Source organism: Epinephelus fuscoguttatus, linkage group LG11 (genome assembly GCF_011397635.1).
Source record: "Epinephelus fuscoguttatus linkage group LG11, E.fuscoguttatus.final_Chr_v1".
NCBI lineage: Eukaryota > Metazoa > Chordata > Actinopteri > Perciformes > Serranidae > Epinephelus > Epinephelus fuscoguttatus.
Genome location: NC_064762.1, coordinates 44129484 through 44153214, shown reverse-complemented (window position 1 = coordinate 44153214; position 23731 = coordinate 44129484). Strand labels below are relative to the sequence as shown.

The 23731-nt window shown below is 40.1% G+C and overlaps 2 protein-coding genes and 1 long non-coding RNA gene across 5 annotated transcripts in view; 1 reads left to right on the top strand and 2 right to left on the bottom strand.

The window, feature by feature from the left end:
• Positions 1 to 5445: 5445 nt before the first annotated feature.
• Positions 5446 to 6078, bottom strand: LOC125897420 (putative nuclease HARBI1). The gene is made up of 2 exons (XM_049590754.1): positions 5940 to 6078; positions 5446 to 5804 (listed from the first exon to the last, which is right to left on the bottom strand). The coding sequence occupies exons 1-2, from the start codon at positions 6076 to 6078 to the stop codon at positions 5446 to 5448; spliced, it is 498 nt and encodes a 165-aa protein (XP_049446711.1).
• Positions 5664 to 6845, top strand: LOC125897433 (uncharacterized). Its single transcript, XR_007450424.1, has 3 exons — positions 5664 to 5743; positions 5934 to 6100; positions 6202 to 6845. It is a non-coding gene; the product is annotated as an uncharacterized LOC125897433 (long non-coding RNA).
• A 2704-nt stretch (positions 6846 to 9549) lies between these two features.
• Positions 9550 to 23731, bottom strand: part of tnfrsf21 (tumor necrosis factor receptor superfamily, member 21) — a 253610-nt gene continuing 239428 nt past the window's right edge. For 2 of the 3 annotated variants that reach the window (XM_049590669.1, XM_049590671.1), the window contains one exon: positions 9550 to 15532. In XM_049590669.1, the coding sequence (XP_049446626.1) occupies positions 15303 to 15532 (230 nt within the window). In that variant the 3' untranslated portion in view covers positions 9550 to 15302. Of the gene's footprint in view, positions 15533 to 17504; positions 17564 to 23731 lie in introns of all 3 variants that reach the window. The other variant, XM_049590672.1, reaches the window with a different exon arrangement.

The following is a 23731-nucleotide window of genomic DNA, read 5'->3' as shown; positions in this document are numbered from 1 at the left end:
TTTATGGTTTCAGATGGAAGCAGAATTTCAAAGAATCACTACTGGTCCTCTCGTCTCAAAGTTCTTCCTAAATCTTGACCAGCAGACTGACAACCTAATCAAAGCATTCAGCAAAAAAGGAGGCACTGCAGGAATGAGAATTAAAATGATTTTGGCTCCAGTGACACAGGTATGTTTTGCCAATGTTGAAAACATTACGGAATCATAAGCTGATGTTGTGTTAAAATAAATTATTACTGTCACTTTTGCCAGACAGCAGCAGGGTGTGGCTACAATGGATGTTGTCTTTTAGTATCCTTTGGGCTCTGCGCAGTCACCTCACTAAACCAATATCACTGATCCTCTGTAGATGGGTACTGATGATGTTCTGGGTGGTTGTAATCACACACTGCAGAATTCCTGACCTGCACACCCCATTATGCCAATTTGTGATTAATTGCTCATTGTGTACATGTTTATATCCATATTTGAGGTGACATCCGTTTCAAATGCTTTTAGAAATGTTAAGTGTAGTAGGTGTGTATGTGCAGTCCTAAAGTTTCTTTTTTCTTTTTTTTTTTATATAATGAAACTGTCAAAAGAAAGAGGGAGTGCGTCCTGAAGGCACTTTGTGTCTATCTGAATGAAGACCCAGACATCCTCTTCAAGGAATACCTGGTTAGTAATATTAATTGTTTTCACCTCTATTCAACCTATTATTGAATAACTAATGTTGTTACTTCATTATAATTGCATGGAATTAGTTTGTTTAAACTTATTTTGAAATTTAATGTATACCTTAACCATGCATTTTATTAGGGACACCTGTGCAATCTAATGTAAGCCAATACAATTACTTTTATGAAGCTTATACAGTTTAATTTTTTCTGACATTGTCAGAAAGATAATTCGACTTTGCTTATAACTGAGGTTGTAGTGGGTGGCGGAAGTGCATTTTTATTGGTAAGTGTTCCTAATATTGTCTACCAGAGCATGTAAGTGGAGTGGTGTAGTGAGAATTTCCGCTCCTCACTCATGGAGCTGTTTATCTCTGCTCTCCAGCTCAGTACCGCTACTCACTCAACTTAGATCATATAAACATATTAGGAAGACTTGTTAACGCAATGTAAACACAAACAAAATGTCTAAGCTTAGTAAAAGTAAAAGCAGTGCTGTTCCAAATAAAATACCAAGTGAGTGGACATTAAATAATGCTATTCAATTCTGCAAAATCTGTTTGTGATTTCATAGTTGTTGTTTTTTGGTCGTGTCTTTCTCTCCCATGGAAAGGATTCTGATCCTACTACTCAGAGGGAGGTTGCACAAATTCTCCATGGCATCTACAGCATCACTGTTGAGGGAGGTGATGCCACCACTCCTCCAGCTGATGTGGGAATCGTGATCGAGGGTGTTGAAGTTCTACATGACCTGGGAGACGTTGCCACTGCATGTGCACTCTTGATGGGTGTAATCTATGCACTGAACCTCAGTTATCCTCAAGAACTGAAAGCCTTCTTTGAAGTGCTTCAGAAGATCTTTCTTCAACTGGATGCTTCAAGACTCTCAGCAAAGGTAGAGGTGCTCATAAACAAACTGTTTGAATGAGCCAACCATTGATTTGCATACTCAATGTTATGCAGAATAGGCACAATGCTATTTTGGATCAAAACTGAATAAAGTGAAAAGTGGTCTTGTGGTAAAACTGAGTTCCAAGTTACAAGAATTGAGAAGTGAATTGAAAGGCCAATGTTGACAACAGCAAGTGTGTTGTTAGATTTTTAGACCATTATGCTGTTAGAATTTTTTTTTTGAAAATACCAAGCCTGTCATGTTAGACCAAAATATTGCCAAAAGAATGTTTTTTGTTCTATGTTGTATATGTTATGCTGCATAAAGGCAGTTTACAGATGTCCATGGACTGTCGTGTACCATAATGTTGCCAACTGAGTTTATTTGGATGGATGCGACAAATTCATTTGTGTGGAACCTGTTGACAAACTAGAATTATGTCAAACTAATTAAAAAAGAATCAATTGAATGAAAGTATAATGTTTTTATTAATTGAACTTGAATGTATTATTTTATTTGTAGATATAAGATATATGTTGAAAGGGCAAATGTAAAATATGTAGCATGACAATATATTTTTTAAGTTCATATAACATAATTGATTTAATTATGGCAAGCTGAAATAGCTCTTGTTGATCAGAAGTAATTGTTTTTATTTGGCTCAATTCACAATCATGTTAATTCAATTCAGTTCAATTCAATTTTATTTATAAAGCCCAATATCACAAATCACAATTTGCCTCACAGGGCTTTACAGCATACGACATCCCTCTGTCCTTATGACCCTCACAGCGGATAAGGAAAAACTCCCCACAAAAAAACCCCTTTAACGGGGAAAAAAAACGGTAGAAACCTCAGGAAGAGCAACTGAGGAGGGATCCCTCTTCCAGGACGGACAGACGTGCAATAGATGTCGTACAGAACAGATCAGCATAACAAGTTAACAGTAATCCACATGACACAATGAGAGAGAGAGAGAGAGAGAGATGCAGGTAATGACAGTAGCTTACAACAACATTATTGAAAGTAACAATATTATAGTTATAGTTCTGGCTACTGCGGTACAATATGTTGAAAGTATGTATTAATATCTGGCAGCATACAAGTGTGACAATAGTCATATGTGTATAATAACAGTAGAAGTATGACTAATGACTAATGATGGCAGCAGCAGCAGGAGGCATCTGGCAGGACCACGACAGCAGCACAACCATACACGTCACGCTGTCCAGGCACCGCTGCGATATGAGTTAATCTGAGAGACAGTGGAGCACAAAGGCTCCGGAGAAGAAGCCGAGTTAGTGACATCCAGAATGGCTGAGTTAGCAAGATGCAGTAATAGAATACGAGAGAGAGAGAGAGAGAAGGAGAGAAGGTGCCCGGTGTATTATAGTGGGGTCCTCCGGCAGACTAGGCCTAAGTCAGCCTAACTAGGGGCTGGTACAGGGCAAGCCTGAGCCAGCCCTAACTATAAGCTTTATCAAAGAGGAAAGTCTTAAGTCTAGTCTTAAATGTGGAGACGGTGTCTGCCTCCCGGACCGAAACAGGAAGATGATTTCACAGGAGAGGAGCCTGATAGCTGAAGGCTCTGGCTCCTGATCTACTTTTGGAGACTTTAGGGACCACGAGTAACCCTGCGTTCTCTTTTAAATGAGAATTAAAAGACAAATCTTGGTCAAATATTACTCCGAGGTTTCTTACAGTAGTGCTAGAGGCCAGAGCAATGCCATCTAGAGAAACTATGTCATCAGATAAAGAGTCTCTGAGTTGTTTGGGGCCAAGAACAATAACTTCAGTTTTGTCTGAATTTAACATCAGGAAATTGGTGCTCATCCAGGTTTTTATGTCTTTAAGGCAGTTATGGAGTTTAGTTAATTGATTACTTTCTTCTGGCTTCATCGATAAATACAACTGTGTATCATCCGCATAACAATGGAAATTTATAGAGTGATTTCTAATGATGTTACCTAAAGGAAGCATATATAGAGTAAATAGGATTGGTCTGAGCACAGAACCTTGCGGAACTCCAAAACAAACTTTGGTACGTAAGGATGATTCATTATGAACGTGAACAAACTGAAAACGATCAGATAAATAAGATTTAAACCAGCTCAGTGCAGAACCTTTTAGGCCAATTAAGTGATCCAGTCTCTGCAGTAGAATTCGATGGTCTAAGATCTAATAAAACAAGTACAGAGACTCTAAAACAATTTGATTAAGTTAGATTAACTTTATATATTTAATTGTAATTAACTTAATACAATTTCGTGGAACCTGTTGACAAAATATATTTAATTAAAGTCAACGTTTCATTTTTTTGAGTGTATGTGTACAACTGTCACTCAACTATTCCTTGCATGCATGTACTGCTGAAGTGCAATATTGCCTTCATACGAAATGTCTGCATTATCATACCATAACTACATCATATCGAATATTCTGTCAGCTTGTGTTGGTCACCGAAATATCTCTGTTAACTTGTGTGTTTAATTTGTAATAATATCATGTAATATGATGTCTGACTAAGTTGTTCTCTTTGTGTGTGTGTGTGTGTGTGTGCTTTATCCAGAGTTTTTGTGAAAAATTGCAGCTTTGCTGTGACAGCCAAGCAGGCCATGAAAAAGTGGAACAACCTGAAGGAGAAATACAAGGTAACCCATCATTGTATCTACTCTTCAGCGATGAAGCTATATACATATTTGTTAAATGTGGAATTCATCAGCTCAAAAAAGTCAAGCTGAAAACACATATGGGTATTCCACAATATTTGTGGAATCGGTATTTCATTGTGGCAAGACATCTTAAAATAATGGTATTATAACTTGACATTTCAACACTTGATAGTGTTGCAACAAACATATTAGTCAACATTTGTGAAGCCATTCAAACTGGACACCTTTTGGGACTTCAAGCGTTCATTCATTGATGCTGTATTTCAGGAGCTTAGGGATCCTCCGACAGGGAAAGGGGTGGAGGCGGGTGGGGTGACTGCTGCCACCTGGCAGTGGTACGGTCAAATGGATGCTGCACTCCGGGGGCAGCACTCCATAAGCCCGGCCATGGTAGTGGCATCTAATTTGACCACCACTACAGGTGGTGTTGTCACCTCGCCTTCCTCTGCCCCTCCCAAAGAACGGGCCAACCTGCCGCCAAGAAAGAGGGCCAGGGTCAACCAGGAGCTCCTGGAGTTCCTGAAGGAGCAGGCAGAGAGGGAAGAGGCAAGAGAGCAGCAGGCAGTGGAGAGGGAAGAGGCGAGGGAGCGGCAGGCAGTGGAGAGGGAAGAGGCGAGGGAGAGATCAGCCACTGAAAGGGCTGAAAGATACTTGTCTCTCTTTGAGAAATTTGTAAATAAATTATAAAAAAAATGTATAGTTGATTAAATTTAATTTAACAGTTCCTAATTATTGTTTGTTCCAAATTATTGTTTGTTGTATTTGTTTTTGAATAAATATTTGAAATATGGAGTTTCAGTCTGTATGGTAGATGAACAGTTATACATAAAGTGGTAACATGCAGGCATGTGTTATTTAGACTTCAGGGGAGACACCAGAGGTTATGATGATAGTCAGAACAATACCTTCTTCTCAAAATGACATCTGCTACATAGAACATTTTTCTGACTTTACTTGTAGAAAGCCATCAAATTTGGCATGCTTCTTTCTAACTAAAATAGTTAATTAAGTGAGGCATTTTTTCCATTGTCATTGCCATTCTGTGAGGTGTGTAATTTAAAAAAAACAGTTAATAACCATATATACAATCATTTTAATTATTCATTAGCAAAACAACATTTATAACAAGTAATTTAACTATACACACAATCATTGTTAATTAATCAGCTAAACAATATAACAATTTAACATCACAGGTACACACACAATAACTTTAATTTCTGTGTTAGTTATAGTCGTGCTCCCTCAGAAAAGCAGGTTGCTCTGCAGGGGCAGACACCTGCGCAGCAAGCCTGGCCCAGAGGTTGTTTCCAGAGAGCTCCAGTTCAGCAGCACCAGGAATGTTATCTTCCTCCTCCTCCTCCTCCTCCTCCTCCTCCTCTTCTTCTTCCTGGATGTCCCCTGTCAGCAGGCAGAGATTGTGGAGGATGCAGCATGCGGAGATGACCTTTGGTGCAAATAGAGGCCGGATCTCCAAAGCCCGGAGGAAGATGGCCCTCCAGCGGGTTTTAAGCATCCCGAAGGTGCGCTCAATAATGTTGCGGGCCTTGGCATGGTGCCTGTTAAAGCGTGCTTCAACTTGGTCTGTTGATTAAAACACAGTAATAAAATACATGTAGTGTTTCAAATGGATAGATAGAAACTTCAGTGATCCCGAGGGAAACCCAGGAATGCAAATGCAATGCAACAACTGTAATAAACTATTCTGTGTAGTCTTACCTGCTACAGGCTGGCGGTATGGGGTCATGAGGGTCATGCTGCAGGCAAGGGTACCCCCCATCTCCAAGCAGGTAGAAGCCAGCTGGTGGGTACAGAGACTCCTTGTACATTGGACATCTTCGGAGGATAAGGGCATCATGGACTGACCCCGTGTTTCCAACGTAGGTGTCCAGAAATTTCCCGCCACTGTCACACACTCCCTGGAGCACCACTGAAGGGAAGAGCTTGTGGTTAATGTAGCATTTCTTCTGTGGTTCTGCAGGTGGGAGAATGCGGACGTGGCACCCATCTATGGCACCAGCCACACACCGAAATGCCTCGTGCCCAGCCAGACGTGCAAAGCCTGCTCCCACCTCCTCCATCTCTTCAGGCTTGGGGAAATGGATAACCTTGTGGAGGATGGCCATCATGTCCTCCACTGAAGTGTGGACTACCCTGCCAACCGTGGCCCTCGGCATGGCAAATATGTCTGCTGTAACCCTATAGGAGGTGCCACATGCCAGCCAGTAGAGACAGACAGTCACCTCAATCTCATGGCTCCAACCATGTGGCTTTTGCCGAGGCAGCATCTGGACCAGTAAATTGATGGTCTCCCTGGACAGCCTAAAGGCTGGTTTTAGGTCTGCCTCAGAGAAAAAGGTGCAGAGGATAGGCACAGTGTTGTTTATCTGTGCATACCTCAGAGGAGAATGATCCTGTATTAAAAAAGAGAGATATATTTTTAATGTTAACAATCATGAATTGACATTTTAATTATATTTATTTATTTATTTAGCTATTTCATAGTTTTTATCTGTTTACTGTGATCATGCCTATTTTACTTAGATGTATTTAAAATTATATAATGTAAAATTAATTAAATATTGTTCTTTTGTCAGGTTCTCATTACGCATTATCATTTATTATTTATCTTGTATACAAATGAACTTAACTGCCAATGTGATATAACGTAAGTGTGTGGCATATATTATTTAATTTCCTCAAATAAATTATAAAACTTAATATGGTGTTAATTCCATGCCCCTCCATGATTTCACCACAAGGTGGTGCTGGGGCACCATCAACAGTACCAAAATGTCAAATATTAGGTGTCAAATTTGACTGCGTGTTTGGAAATACATGAATGAAAGGGGTGGGTCTATAGCGTCACTATTACACAGTTTGGGGAGGATCCTGGATCCTCCTGATCCATAAATAATAATGGAAAACAAAGTGTTGCTTTAGGGAAACTATGTGAGATTAATGTTAGCCTACTTACAAAGCCAGAGACAAACGCTAGGATAGCGTGACGCCTTTCCAGACTCCTCTTCCTCATCCTGGCTCTTTTCAGCTGAAGACTCCTCCTCAGCCTGGTTCTTCTCAGCTGTAGACTCCTTCTCAGCTCAGCAGCCTCCTTATCTGCCTCCCGGTAAAGAGTACCGAAGGCGATGACAGCTGCGATCGTTCGCCGGTCCATATTTGACATTAACCAGATTCAACCTACTCTCAAAACACCCTCAGACACTCTTAAACAACGCGACCCACAAACAATAGCCTTTCCCGGGCTTTCCTGCCGTTGACTCGTGATGTAGAGAAATTTCTTTGCTCGTGAGACTTCTAAACAGCTTAAACAAAATAAGGAGGTGAATGGAACAATGAAAGGAGGTTGTTGCTGCTTTATTAAAAAAATAGGCATTACATTGTTAGTGTACACTTGTGGTAAAGTACAACAGCTGAGCTTAGTTATATATATATATATATATATATATATATATATATATATATATATATATATATATATATAAATAACTGTCTATACATATAATAAATATGCTGTGTGTGTGAGTGTGTATAGCGCAATACCAATTGTTTTGGATGATAAAGCTGAGATACTGGATAAAAAAACACAGCTGTAGCAGGCTGTCTCTGGTATTGCGCAATACCTACAAGAACGCATCGTCTCAAATTGACAACAGAGCGTCATGTGTGCTTGTGACCTTGCAAGTTCATTCTTCCAAGCACAACTTGCAAGAACATTCTCCTCAAGAACACAAGTCCATTCTTTGCATTCTTGGTATTGAGAAAGGCCTTATGGCAAGCCGTTTTAACATTTAATCGCTAGACTGGATATTCATTACTGATATCTGCAACATAATTTTGCCTAGTCAAAACTCTTATTCAAGATATCCCTAATTAGATTTTGCCTAGTCAAAACTCTAATTACAGATATCTGTAATTCAGTTTTGACTAGTAAGATTCAAATTACTTTTGCCATTCATGTGTATGGGGATTGTCATTATAGATATCTCCAATGTAGTTGCGGATATCTGTAATTGTTATTGCGGATATCTGCAACTGAATTGTGGATATCTGTAATTCCAGTTTGAGATATCTACAATTTAATTTTGACTAGTCATAATTCAAGTTCAAGATATCTTTAATTATCATCAATTGAAGATATCTACATGGTCCTTTCTAGATATCTTGAATTGAGTTTCAGATAGTTAGAATGACGTAGATATCTTGAATTCGAATTATGACTAGTCAAAATGACGTTGTAGATATCTGTAACTGAATTATGACTAGTCAAAATGACGTTATAGATATCCGAAACTGAATTATGACTAGTCAAAATGACGTTGTAGATATCTGTAACTGAATTATAGATAGTCAAAATGACGTTGTAGATATCTACAACTGAATTATGACTAGTCAAAATGACGTTGTAGATATCTCAAACTGGAATTATAGATAGTCATAATGTAATTGTAGATATCTATAATGACAAACCCCATACACATGAATGGCAAAAATAGTTTGAATCTTAGTAGTCAAAACTGAATTACAGATATCTGTAACTGTAGTTTTGACTACAGTCAGAATGACGTTATAGATATCTGTAATTCAGTTTTGACTAGTCAGAATGACGTCATAGATATCTATAATTCAGTTTTGACTAGTCAAAATGACGTTACAGATATCTGTAATTCAGTTTTGACTAGTCAGAATGTCGTTATAGATATCTGTCATTCAGTTTTGACTAGTCAAAATGACGTTACAGATATCTGTAATTCAGTTTTGACTAGTCAAAACTACAATGATGTTACAGATATCTTAAATTAAAATTCATACTAGTCACAATGACATTACTACTAGTCAAAATGACGTTATAGATATCTATAATGGTAATTCCGGATAGTCAGACTTAGTGATTAAATGTTAAAACGGCTTGCCATATGTCTGTTATCTGCAACTGGTTGCATGTTCAGTACAAGAGCTGCATCATATGTCTTAGGGTTTAGACAATCAGTCTTGTTGCAGGTAATCCCTCAAACTGCCTGGCATTCATAAAAATACCCTTCGGCAGGGCACCCAGCACCTACCTGATCTCCCTGTTGTGTTCGATTAATCTGAGCATTAGATTCCTATAGTTACAGTGGTGCTGTACACAGTAGGGAAAAGAGAGCCACCTGTCAAGGCTGGAATACTTGTTCTGCAGGTTTCACAGCACTTCCAGTAAGAATCTGAGACTTGACGGCACTCCAAACACATTTTCTCCCCCTGTCAGTCAGTGTAATATAAAACCACAACTAAAAGGTCATTACTAGGTGTACTGGTAATCCTGCTACTTGCTTTGGACAGTGGTTTGAACTGTGGTGGAATCTTGTATGCAAATGGAAAACCACAGGGTACGAGATTGCTTGGTCGATTTCTTTATTTTAAAATGTCCTTATCAAATTCTAAAATAATGATCACTTGTGAAAGAGAAAGGCATTTTTTCAGTGTGCTCTGCCAGTACCACACTGGGAGTGTTTCACCTGGTGCCACACAGCTGATTTCAATGTTGGTAAACCTTCTGCACACAACTTAGTTTACTATAGTTAAAGCTATTTAGTGTTGCTGGCTGTTAATTTGTTTCTATTTGAAATGCACCAGACCATGTGAGTTGAGTGGAGCAGAGTGTGGGCGGAAGGCAGAGTGGATTTAAAAAAGTATTAAAAACAAAAAAACAATCAGAGTATCACCTTATCTCATGCTCCATCTTGCTCTAATTTAATTCTGGTATACTGCTCACACAATGAGTTCAAAGCATGCCTGACCTAGAATGCACACACCATATGCACACCCACACACTATTTTTGCCAATAGTCAGCTGCTGCAAGCTCAATAGTGAAGTTTACAAAGTATTTTTAAAAGAGAACTGAGTGACTGAGTGAGAGAGGCAGAGAGGCAGAGGCAGCTCCATTTCTTTACACTTAAGTTAAGCTTGGTTTAAACTGTTATAACTTCCTTTTTCCTTTTCATGCTAAGGTGCTGCTGTACCCTAATGCAGAGCTCTTAAATACAGTGGTGCAGGAAAGAGTCTGAAAACCCATAAATTAATTAGCATTATAGCACTTGTAGTGCTCTTATCAGGAAGTCAACAGGTTCCTGATGCCTGAAATAAGGCCTATCATTAAGAAATGACCACTGGTAAATACCCCACTCGTAAATTTTGACTACAGAGCTTTTTACTTCTGGTGATTACATTTACGCTGCAAAAAACACAAAAGTGGTTGTGATGTGTGAGGATTGCCTTTTTCAAAAAAAAAATAAATAAAAACATGTAAGTATCATGAACTTTTGTTTGCCACATACCTTATAGTCTGCAGTAATCTCAAATCTGATTGATAAAATCCCGTTGGCTTTTTAATGAGGGCCACGGGCGACACTAACTTCCACGTCCGCCTACAAAAAAACAAAAACACGTCATCCCTGCACCACTGTATACTAGCCCCTCAAGAGAGCTGCTCAGCCTTGCTGCCAATTTTTAGTGGGCCATATACAGAGGTAAAACTGGTAGCTAGAAGCTCTATTTGAATGTACAAGTGCCATCTTGTCATCCAGTATCTAGGTATTATTAAAATCTATACTGTATACATGGAGAGGCCAAACAAAATGTACCAGGTGCTTGTATCGCAGCAGTGCCTGGATAGTGTGATGTGTGTGGTTGTGCCGCTGCCATGGTCCTGCCTGATGCCTCCTGCTGCTGTTATCATTAGTCATACTTCTACTGTTATTATATACATATGATTATTGGCACACATGAATACTATCAGATATTAATATATACTTTCAACATATTGTACCACAATAGCCGTAATTATAATATCATTACTTTCATTAATGTTGTTGTAAGCCACTGTCATTACTGTCCGTCTTGCATCTCTCTGTCTCATTGTGTCATGCGGATTACTGTTAATTTAGTATGTTGATCTGTTCTGTACGACATCTATTGCACGTCTGTCCATCCTGGAAGAGGGATCCCTCCTCAGTTGCTCTTCCTGAGGTTTCAACCATTTTTTTCCCCCGTTAAAGGATTTTTCTGGGGGCGTTCTTCCTTATCCGCTGTGAGGGTCCTAAGGACAGAGGGATGCGATGCTGTAAAGCCCTGTGAGGCAAATTGTGATTTGTGATATTGGGCTTTATAAATAAAATTGATTGATTGAAATTGATTGATTGAGATGCCTGCCACATCATGGGGGGCACTGGTATTTTTGGTTTTGACATTTTGACTTAATTTGTTCTTTGGTGTTTTTGGTTGGTGAATTGCTAAAGTGTTTATAATACATTATAATAAGACATAATGTTATTTTAAATAAAAGTTATCTGTAGGGTAGTTTAGTTGCCTGTATTGTCTTTGTTATCACTTTGTTTCCTTGCTCTCTGGCATCAGTAAAAAAAAAAATCCCGCTCCTGCCTCCCACTCTTCTAAAACTGTATTCTGTTTTTGCTTTGCCTTTTTTCGGTTTTGTAAAGCACTTTGTAATTGTTTTGAAAGGTGCTATATAAATAAAGTTTATTAGGTCATTGTAATCCTAGTTCTTCTGAGGAAATCATACTTCCCATGGGTGAAAACCAAACTTTGCACAAAGGTCCAGTCTCATGCCAGATGTCCTCAGCTGTAAACTCAAGCCAATAGTCCTGATGGTGGTGCTACAGCAAGCATCTAAAGTTCAAAACTTTGATGAAAGTTGTTAAGTTGTAGCATGTATGGTTGATTTGTTATGAATTTTCAAACTGTAGCCCCTATACTGAAGAAACTTTTGTACACTTAAACCTATTAAAAATTGTGAAGTTCATCACTCTGTTTTTTTTTTTCAAAAACTGTAAAACTTCTTAAACCTATCTCCTCCCACAATTTTTGCTCAATTGACACCAAACTTGCTACAGAGCATCTTCAGACTCTCCTACAAAAACTGTTTCTCAGATTTTTGATTTATCAAAAATTGGGCCTACAGTGCATCAAAATGTTTGACTGTAAACGGTACTGTAAACATATACATGCAAATTCTTGCTAAACAAATCTTCAATGTTCATGAAAAAAATGACAAAATTCTAGAGTCATGGTAGATGATGTGTGGCAAATTTCAGAATTCTATTTCAAAAACTGAATTTCTGACAGCATTTTGAATTTTGCTCTAATGTGAACAATTGGAGTCAATGTAAAAATGGTAATTTTGAACATCAGTTTTTTACTTATGGAGCAAATCAATCATTGTTACAAATTACCAACATCTCCATGCTGTCTAGATGCAATATGTGTATTTTCAGATTTTTGTCTTAATAACTGAATTTTTTACAGTGGTTTGAAATCTGCCTTTCCATGCACGGATTGCTGCTTTCCTACAGAACAGTGAATGGCTTACTCAATTTGTGAAGCCACTGTTGAGTTGCTACTTGCCAATTAGTCTCAGAGGTTGTGAGTTCAAGCCTCAGCTGATGCAAAAGGCAGATTGTGTTGCTAAATTCCTAAATGTCTTCCAATTCTTCTGCTTGTTGCTCAGAATTGCCTAAAAATGCCCGGACCCGACCTATCGCTGGGCGGTAGCTATAATTATTATCATTTTTTTTAACCTATGTATTTTTTCCTCCCCCTTCATTTTTTTTTTAAAAATCCATCTTTTTTTCTCCCCCATGTCCTCTCAGGGGCTCCACAGATCACATATGACGTTGATATTAATGTTAACACTTATTAAAAAACATCAAAATAAAGAGTTGGTTCAGGTTTTATAGCCACACAGTTATGACAAATGCTTTGAGCTTTAATTGGTTGATTTTAAGAGGTTACAAAGTAGTAAACATACTGTTTACACACGTAAAATGGGATGAAAACATCCACTCAAGCCACACGTGCGTTTCATATCTCACCTTCATTCTGTCAGACCTCCTTAGAAAATAAAAAGCTCACACCCTGCAGTAAGAGTCTCCACAGCATCATGGAGACCAAGCTCACATATTCTTTTCATCATCATCTTCATCATCGTCAACATCCCACAGTCCCCAGCAGCACAACCGTATTCTTTACTCAGTTTGGAGTACTTGAAATACTCGTTAGCCCTGGGTTAGACCCCCAATGTCAGGCTGACTGGTGAGATTTCACATCTAGCACCACAGAGGCTTTGATAGTAACTGGTTGGTAAAAATAGAGTCCATTATTTGCTGCTCTCATGGTGTCTGTAAAATCCTCTCCAAAAGGTGATGACTTTTTGGTGGTGCTTTTCAGTTTTATTATTATGCCAAGAATGTTGAACTTGAAAGTAAAGAGTATTATTTCATCCTCATTCAAATGAAGTAACACAAGTATACAGACTTCAAGTAGAGTATGGAGTATGCATATCTGACATCCCAGACAGGCCATCTTGTCACACCAAGTGGGGTAAATACATCTGAATGCCCATAAAAACATAAGGTACAAAGAAGTTGAAATGATAATAAGGAGATGCTACAGTAGCATAAGTCTAACAAATGTTAGTTAACAGCATTTCAGAATTATATAAAGTGAAAATGAAAAACTGCCTCTGCCTCTTCAATAGAAAATACATTTAGTGTATCATTATTACATTTTATTATCAACTACACAGAGCATGTAGCAAACATGCCAAAGCATTAATAAAATCACTTATAGTCCATTATTTTTGCTATATTACTGAAACACTCAAACACCCGCCATACCCACATGAAGCTCCAAAAAGTATCAACAACACTTGATTAACGCTACATTTGTTGAGGCAAACAGGGCTAGCAAGCAGAGATCTCAATGTGCATACTGGTACAAGTATTTAATATATACTGTCCATGAGTCCAACAGTGGCAGAGGTTCCAAAGCAATGTCTCTAAACTGTTTTAGATATATTGCTTTGGTTCCAGAGAATCAGGCAGGGGCTGTGAACACTGCCCCCTTGCTGTTCAGTTAATTGTTAGTTTTGGAGCAAACAGTTCAAAGGCAAAGCCATATACCATATATTAGATTGGTTCAATATTTCTCCTGTATGGTAATATTGGATTGTTTTGATGTTGAATCCAGCACTATTGATATATGGCTTTGGTTCCAGAGCAGCAGGTCAACCCTCTTATTTAACACTCTGCCCTGCTGTTCTGGCAGAATGCTTATAAAATAAAATGCTAAGACTCACAAGTGACCTGCTCCAAGTCTGGAGTTGATGGCAAGAAAGAAAGAAAGAAAGAAAGAAAGAAAGAAAGAAAGAAAGAAAGAAAGAAAGAAAGAAGGAAAAGGGAGCTGAGGAAAGGGACCAGCTCAGGGACATGATTTACAGGTCAATTCATTCCTGGGTAAAGTATCTTTGACTGTAGTTTATAAGAATCTTAAACTGCTTAGATCCCTAAGAATAATACTAGTGTCCTTTACAGTCATAGCTTATTTACTACAGTCTGTGTGTAGTTTCCTCTCCCACGATTATTTAGCAATAACCATGATGATAATGAGATTTTTGAAACACTGAAATCATGTTATAAGCAAGGATAGCCTGGGTGATTGGCACAAAAAACCCAGGAATTTCCCTTTAAAAGTGAAGGCATTGGCCAGGTAAGATAAAGATAGTGCTTTTAATGGTTTTCCATGTATTCACCTTCTGTTTTAACCAGCTTTTTCAAAATACGGAGGCTCTTAAGCCTCATTGTTAAGATCACAATACTTTCATAATACCACATATGGTTGAACATAAGGAAGAAAAATGAAAAGGTACTCCCTGGTATGACACTGAGAATGCTTTAACTATATTGAGCATTTACCCTGTATCATGGTGGAGGATTAAAGTGTTCTGAAGGAGTAATAGTGTGTGCACACAAGACAACTGAAGACAGGCAAAGAGGAGTGATGTACCAGTAAAGAGTTAAAAGGGTCATTAGTGGGAGTAAATAATCATCTAAACTACAACACTTGGCTCAAATCATGTGACAGTGTGACATGATGAGTCCATCAGATTAAATATCAACCCAAGCTTAAAGTGTACAATACTAGATCTAACTCTGTCCTCCCACTGAGACTCTCTGTCTTAGTCCTGTGCCACTTTTCATCTGTGTGGTTTCCTCCTCCTTCCTCCACTATAACAGGTCAGGGAGGTGGCTGTAGACTGAGTCCAGCAGCGTCTGGCTGGCATCCTGACTTTTGACTCCAGCAATCTCAAACAGCTGGTCCAGCTTGTCCTCAGCTGTTGGGATCTCCTCGATAACATGCAGCTCATCCGGGTTCAGGATGTGCAGCATGTCATCAAATATGGGCTGCAGGTCGCACGGGTCCAGACGCACCTGCCGGAGCACAGTGTCTTTCTTCTCTGGAGGGGGAACAGAGAGGGTAATCTGTTACTGTAATTATCTGAAAGCTGCTCTAATCATAATGTTCACCTACATTAGGTGCATTACAATCTTTACATAATGTACATTACTACCGTTTAGTATCTTTGCAACATTATGTGCAATATTACTTTGCAATATCAGGATCACTTGTCAATGTAGTACAATATCATTTTCTCAAAAAAAAAAAAAAAAAAAAAAAATTTAAATGATTTTTAATTTTTCCAATGTGATGAGTAAAGTTGTGTACGCAAGGGACGATCTTCTGGCTCTGAGAAGAACCACTTACGGAGTTAGACACCCGATCCCGGCTGAGCTGAGGAAGCCGTTCAGAGGCTGCAGAGCAGGAGCTAAGCTAAAGGGTAGGAGGTGGAGATACAAGCCTTTCCTGTCGTCAGTCCTTATGGGGAATGTAAACTCGCTATCCAACAATTGTGACAAGCTGCTGGCACTGGTGAGGAGCCAACGACTCCACAGGGAGTGTATTCTCATGTGCTATTGTTTACATGCCCCAATTCCTGGGCAGCAATGGCAGTGGCGTGTGACATCATCCATGAAACTGTTGCAAGGATTCAAACCCAGCATCCTTGTGCATTCATTGCAATAACAGGGGACTTTAACAACACTACTCTCTCCTGCCATCTGACTGGGTTTGTTTAGTATGTGGACTGTCCCACCAGGGAGAATAAGACACTAGATTTATTTTATGGAAATGCCAAGGGTGCCTAAGTGCCTCTGCCCTACCACCTCTTGGCAGATCATATCATAATCTGGTCTCTCTCCAGCCGACACAGAAATCCTGTGTATTAAAGTTGCCTGTTACCACCCGCTCAGTCGGGAAGTGGTCCCCAGAGACCAGTGAGTCTCTCAGGGACTGTTCTGAATGTACAGATTGGACTGTACTACTGGAGCCACAGGACAACAACATGGACATGGACAGTAGAGTGGATATTCTAACACAATATCTAAACTTCTGTAGGGACACTGTGATGCCAGTAAAGACTGTACACTGCTTCCCCAATAATAAACCCAGGGATAACAACAATATCAAGCAGCTCCTCAACCAAAAAAAGCTGATGTTCAAGAAAGGGGACAAGGAGAGGCTCAGGCAGGTTCAGCATGAGCTGTATGGAAGACTGAGACAGGCAAAGGTGAACTACAAAAGAACGGTGAAAAGTAAGCTGCAGCAGAACAACATCAGAGAGGTGTGGAAGGGAATGAGGAATGTTACAGGCTATTTAAAGAAGAATAGCCAGGATATGGATGGTGTTGTGGACAAAGCCAAAACCTGTTCTTTAACAGGTTTGATGTTGGGGGCAGTGTTCACATAGAGGGGGTCATCCACCAGTTGGAAGATCAGCAGTTCTATCCCCTATCTCATCCAGTCTGCATGTCAAAGTATCCTTGAGCAAGATACTGAACCCAAAATTGCTCCCGATGATACTTCCATTGGTGGGTGAGTGTGTTTAAAAACTGAGTAGCAGGTGGCACCTTGTATGGTAGCCTAGGCAACCAGTGTATGAATGTGTGTGTAAATGAGTGAATGTGATTCGTGTAAAAAGCACTTTGAGTGGTCGGATGACTAGAAAGGCGCTATACATAATGCAGGTCCAGTTACTGTCACCAGGAAGTAGCCCCTCCCCCACCATTGCAGCTACAGCTATAGCTACAACATCTACCACCCACGGCCAACTACCACTGTCCTTTACAGCAGATGAGGTGAGCGGAGCACAGGAGACTGCGTACAGGGAAATCTGCGGGCCCAGATGGAGTGTATCCAAGGCTCCAGCTAGCAAAGCCCCTTCCTCTAACAGGAGTCTTCAAACAGGCAACGTCCTGGTGCAGTGGAAAACATCTTGTCTCATACTGGTGCTCAAAGTGGGGCGCCCGGCCGAGTTAAATGACTACCAACCGGTGGCCTTTACATCACACATTATGAAGACCCTGGAGCACCTGGTCCTCCGTTTCCTGAAGTCAGAGGTCACTGATGCTGTGGACCCCCTCCAGTTTGCCTATCAGGAGCACATGGGAGTGGAAGATCAATCAATCAATCAATCAATCAATCAATCAATCAATCAATCAATCAATCAATCAATCAATTTTGTTCATAAAGCCCAACATCACCCCTCAGAGGGCTTTACAGCATATCTGTCCTTTGGAGCCTCAAAAGGGATAAGAAAAAACTACCCCCAAAAAAACCCCTTTAACGGGGAGAAAAAATGGTAGAAATGCAGCTCTTTACATTCTGCATCAGGCCTACAACTACTTAGAGGAGCCAGGATGTAAGGATCCTTTTTTTTTTAGAAGAAAGAGGTCACCCCATCAACCAGTCTCCATACAGTGGGAGGGCATTGAGGTGGTGCACATCTACAAATATCTGGGGGTCCTCTTTGTTGATAAGCTGGACTGATCCTCCAATAATGATGCCCTCTACAGGAGAGGGCAGAGTCGCCTGTTCTTCCTGCAGACACTGAGGTCCTTTGATGTGTGTGTGTGTGTGGAGATGTTGACCATGTTCTATCACATAGTGGTGGCCAGTGCACTTTTCTACACTACGTGTGCTGGGGAAGCAGCTTGACAGACAAAAACACCAAGTGTTTGCTGGTTAAAAAAACTGGCTCAGTGCTCTGCAGGAGACTGGACCCACAATGAACTGTGGTGGAGAGGGGCACATTGAACAAACTGAAAGCTATAACGGACAATAGCAGACACCCTCTCTGCAGCTTCCTGGAGCGACAGTGGAGCAGCTGCAGCAGTAAGCTAATCTCATTTTATTGCAGAACAGAGTGTTTCAGGAGATCTTTCGTCTCCACGATAACAAGACTGTTTAACACCTCCTGAATCCACTCAAACACACACTTTCACACATCACATTAGCCCCACAACTGACTGAACTGCGGAATGGACAATTTTATTTCAATTTAATTTCTATTTGTGCACTTATTTTAAGTTATTTTATTTTATATTATGTCTATTTTAACACCACTGTGTTGCATGGTTTGCTTTTTGTCTTTTATGAGCTGCTGGACAGTGGAATTTCCCTTCGGGGATATATAAAGTTCTTTCTATTCTATAGTATTCTATTCTATGCTAGAATATAACATTGGTTATAAAGCACAATCTGCATTTGTTCACCTTTTAAGGTGATTTTTAGTAACTCTAGTACTAATCTTACTTCTATTGTTACTCCATTAGGCACTGGTTTTTGCTTTTTACTCTTTAAACACTTAATATCTTGTATATTTTGAATACATTTTTTCCCCAATATTTCTAGTCTCTGCTGTTTTTAAACAGGGCCTACTGTGTGACCCTGACTTGGAGAACCCACTGGTTGTACCCGTTTTGTGAACAGTGATTGCTGATTACTGTGATTTGTGTTACTGTAATTTGAAGCATTCTTTGGCACAAGAATTTCCTTTGGGAGAAATGAAGTTTTACTGAATTGAATTGAAGTAAAGTAAAGTAAAGTGAATCAATATTTTTGCATTAACAATGGAACAAAGAACCATGTGTAATGGAATCAAAATTCCAGTCAACTTTCACATTTTAATCTATAGGGATTTTCACAATAAACCAAGCTTTTTTTCAACGTCCATAAATTATGACTGTATTGCTCTTTTTTATTCTCAGACACTGAAATATAGAGGAAATAGTGAGGAAATGCAGAAAATATAATTTAATAGAAACAGTACCCAGAGTGACCACATGATGGCAGTCAGCATCCACATATCTGTGTTTTAGAGTGTGCTGTTTCTACTGATAGCCAAATGAAGCCTCATGAAGCATTTTCTCGATTTTATGAGCCCACTAGATGGTGCTCTTTATTCAACAAAATGTTGAAAGCACACTGAATTGCCATTCTTTGAGCCTCTCTTTTAAAATCAAATCCACCATCTAGTGGGCTCAGAAAATGAAGAAAATACTTCAGAAGGCTTCATTTGGCCATTACCAGCTGTTGCCTCATCATTTTCAGTAAGTGTGAGGCACATCAAGTGTGAATAATGTTAAACTGCTGTTGCTCAGTATCAACACGGGCCACTGCAACAAACCAGAGGACATGAGAGTAAACCTCTGTCGTGGCCTCTAGGAAAGGCTTTGTTAGGGGAGTGAGTCTAGAGTGGAGATTAAGGAAGCTTTTATTAAAGTTACTTTGGTGTTTATAAAACAGTTAAAGGCCCAGTGTGTAGGATTTAGGAGGATATATTGGCAGGAAAGAAGTAATACTCATAACTATGTTTGTTTTCATTAGTTTATAATCACCTGGGACTAAGAATTGTTGTGTTTCCATTACCTTTGAATGAACTGTTTGTATCTACATATGGAGCAGGTCCTTTTACACAGTCCACCATGTTATTATATTGTAGCCAAAAACAGACAAACTACAATCTGTCTCAAGAAAGGGCTTTGAATGAATTTGACCAAATTTGCATGTCATGAGCCTGCCAAAGTTGCTGCCACAGTTAAGAAATGGAAATGCTAAAGCAACATTACAGCTGTAGTAATTTAATAAATAAACAATTTTTGTCAACAACAATTTTTTTTGTCATATTTGCTGAAATTGTCACTGAATTCACACAGCATTAAATAATATTCCTCTGCCCTGTCTACTGCCTTGTAGTGCTTTTAATGGGATTACCACATATGAATGCAAAAAAACCCAACAAGGACTGAGGATTCTCTAATACGGCTGTTAATCATGTCAATCACTACCAAGCAGCAATCTGCGAGGCTGAAAAACTAAGTGAATGTGGAGGTGTGAAAAACTGCAGGTCCTCCTCCAGAACAGAGTCGGTCCCCATAGACTACTTTTTGTAAAACTCACCTCTTTGCATTTTATCAGGGCTTAAAGTTGCAGTGATGCTACATTATAAAACATGTGGTGATCTGTTTGTCAACATCAGTTGCATGGTTCTGCCAGCTGGGGGCATCAAAATACAAAATCTTGACGCAACATGAAACATTTTAAATCCCGCGATAAATAGACATGAGCAGACTAACAGAGCAACAGTTTATAGGAGTCAAAGCCTTTACTTTGTATATTTTGCTCTATTGTTCTATACAGACTGTAGAGTAACCTAGTAGAGTTCCTGCTGCAAAGGCTGAGTTGAGATGTCAACTGAAATAAAGGTGGGTCCTTTATTACCTTATCCTGAAGCCCTATTATGGAGAGGGCCCCTGTGTCACAATCTTCTTTATTTAGGGACCTCGGCCGAAGGACGAAGTCCCTCTTGTTCCTGGTACGTTTATTATTAGGGACCTCGGCCGAAGGACCAAGTCCCTCTTGTTCCTGGTACGTTTACTGGGGCCCGAGTGACGACGAAGTCGTCCGAGGACCCTATTGAAATCGTGCTGTTTATTAGGGCCCGAGCGACGATGAAGTCATCCGTAGGACCCTATTGTAATTGCGCTGTTTATTATTATTATTATTATTCTGACATTTCATGTCCCAATTTCGCCCCTTTTCCAAATTTCAAAATGCTTCTAACTTTCCACATTCTTCCGGCCGGATCCGAAATTCGATATTTTTGGCCGGTTGCACATGGTCGATGCTAAATGCCGAAATAGCGCCCCCTACAAATTTTCAAAATACCCTCCCCATTAGGGTTAGTTTGTCGTAGGCAAACGAAATTTGGTACACACATGTATCATACTGAGACGCACAAAAAAGTCTCTTAACGTCATGGTGAAATTCCAACAGGAAGTCGGCCATTTTGTTGTGAATTTTTTCGTTACGGCGATTTCCACAACTTACATTTGAACTCCTCCTCCTAGGGATTTCGTCCGAACGACTTCAAAGTTGGTACAGATCATCCTGAGAACATGCTGATCAAAAGTTATGAAAATCTTTTCTCCATGTCAAGGGGCGTGGCCGCTAGGGTGTGACAAATTTTGGCGACTTTTTGTTTTCTTGCCGTCAAATTTCAAACGGCTCTCCCACCCACATACTTGATCTCAGCAGCTTCAAACTTGCTGGACATGATGATGGCTCCGCCCCAAACGCCCCGATCTGTTAATATCCCACCTTACTCATAGCGACCCCCGGTGGTAACAGGAAGTGACCAGTTTTTACTTTACTAATGCCACAAACTTGACCGCATCAACTGCATGCAGAAGAAGTTGGTGAAGCTACGTCTAATGGTGTCCATATTGCGGAGTGGCTACTATCGATCCCTCGCCACTAAATACGTTTGGCATTTTGATGGCTTCAGCGACCTCATCTCCTCATGAAAATTGACACACAGGTCAAGAATGGCGAACTCTTACATCTGATAGGGGCGTCGCCCATGGGGGGGGACAAAATGCCTCTATAGCTCCCCCTTGAAATTTTCAAAAAACCCTCCCCATAGGGGTTTTTTTGGAGTAGGAAGATGAAAATTGGTATACTTGTGTATGTTGTCCAGATGCACATAAAAGTCTCTGGCACCAATGGTCTACTCCAAACAGGAAGTCGGGCATTTTGATTTTGACTTGTCATTTTGGCATGATTTCCACATGTTGTATTTTAATGAACTAGTCCAAGGGATTTCATCCAATCGACTTCAAATTTTTTACAGATCATCCAGACACCATGCTGATCAAAAGTTGTGCTCTGCATGTCTGTAGGTCAAAGGGCGTGGCTGCTATGGTGCTGCCATTTTTGATCCGTCGCCATGCATATTCAAGTAGCTCTCTCTCCCACATAATTCATCCAAACTGCTTCAAAATTTCTGTACATGATAAGAGCCCCGCCGTCAACGCCTCCATATGCTCGAAGGCAATCTTGCTCATGCTGTCCCCTTGTGGGAACAGGAAATGCCATCTTTTACACTGACAAACACCAACCTCAAGCTCCTGACCTGATCAACTACATTTTGTGGCCACATGACGAAAATGAATCTCCACAGTGACACACGTGTACTGTCATGTTGCAGGCTGCCGCGGAAGCAGTGACAACTTTTCATCCTTCGCCACGGAACATCAGCTTGGTATAAATCCTTCATGCATTGTCCGATTTTCTCGATATTTCACGTGTGATGACGGTCCACCCCTGAATGCACCTGGCCACATCTGGTAACGCTCGCAGCGCCACCTGGTGGATGAACGAAACATTGCATTTTTTCGCTTATGCCAGGTTTTTTCTCGCTTCTCGCTTCGCACCACAGCCCCCGCGTGCCTCAGGCCCCCCCGGTTGCATGGGGGAGCGAGGGCCCGATCACAGCTGCAGCATTTATTAGGGCCCGAGCAGGTCACAGACCTGCGAGGTCCCCATTGTTTTTCAAATGATTATTTTTATTCTTTTTTTTCTTCGTCGAAAAGGATGGCATTTTCATTGCCTGAACATATCCCAAAACTCACCAAACTTGGAATATAAGTCACACCTGGCGAAAAATTTTATAATCTTTTGTCCTCCTGAATTTCCACCACTAGGTGACGCTATTATTAAGTGCGTTTTGGCTCATAACTCCCATATACTTTGTCACACATTCAAACACCTTACATCCACGCGTTCAGTGAATTGTGCTGAGTCTTGGGGTATAGGCCACGCCCATTTCCGCCTACCTTTTTTTCCCGCAAAATCGCAAAATGTCACAAACCTACTTTTTCGAACTCCTCCCAGGCAATTTCACCGATTGACATGAAACTTTGCGCACAGCATCTGTGGACCCTCCCGACAAAAACTTATTAAAAGAATTTCGATACTCCAAACAATACTCAAGTTATTAAATAACAACTTCCTGCAGATTTAGTTCTAAACAGGAAGTGCTGCATATCTCCACATTGGGGTATCTGAATGACATGAAACTCAGTTTACCACTTCCCCATGAGCCCCTGAGGCTCTGTGCAAAATTTCGAGTGATGACCACAGGGTGGCGCTCTTTAAATTGAACTATTTTATATCTCAACATCAGTTGGGCGGATTAACATGAAACTTGATATAATTGTTGTCAATGCCCTCCTGAGAATTATCTGATGAAGGACTTACCGATCCACCACTAGGTGGTGCTCTGGTGGCCGTCTAATTTCATATTTGGCACTGTGCCAACAACATAATACTCATGGAAATAAAATTGATAGGGGTGGTATAGACTGGCCCCTGTAACTCACACACCAAAAATGACCAGCAGGTGGCACTATTTTCAATGCAAAAGCGTTTTTGGCTAATAACTCCCACATAATATGTGGCACATTGTTAAACCTTC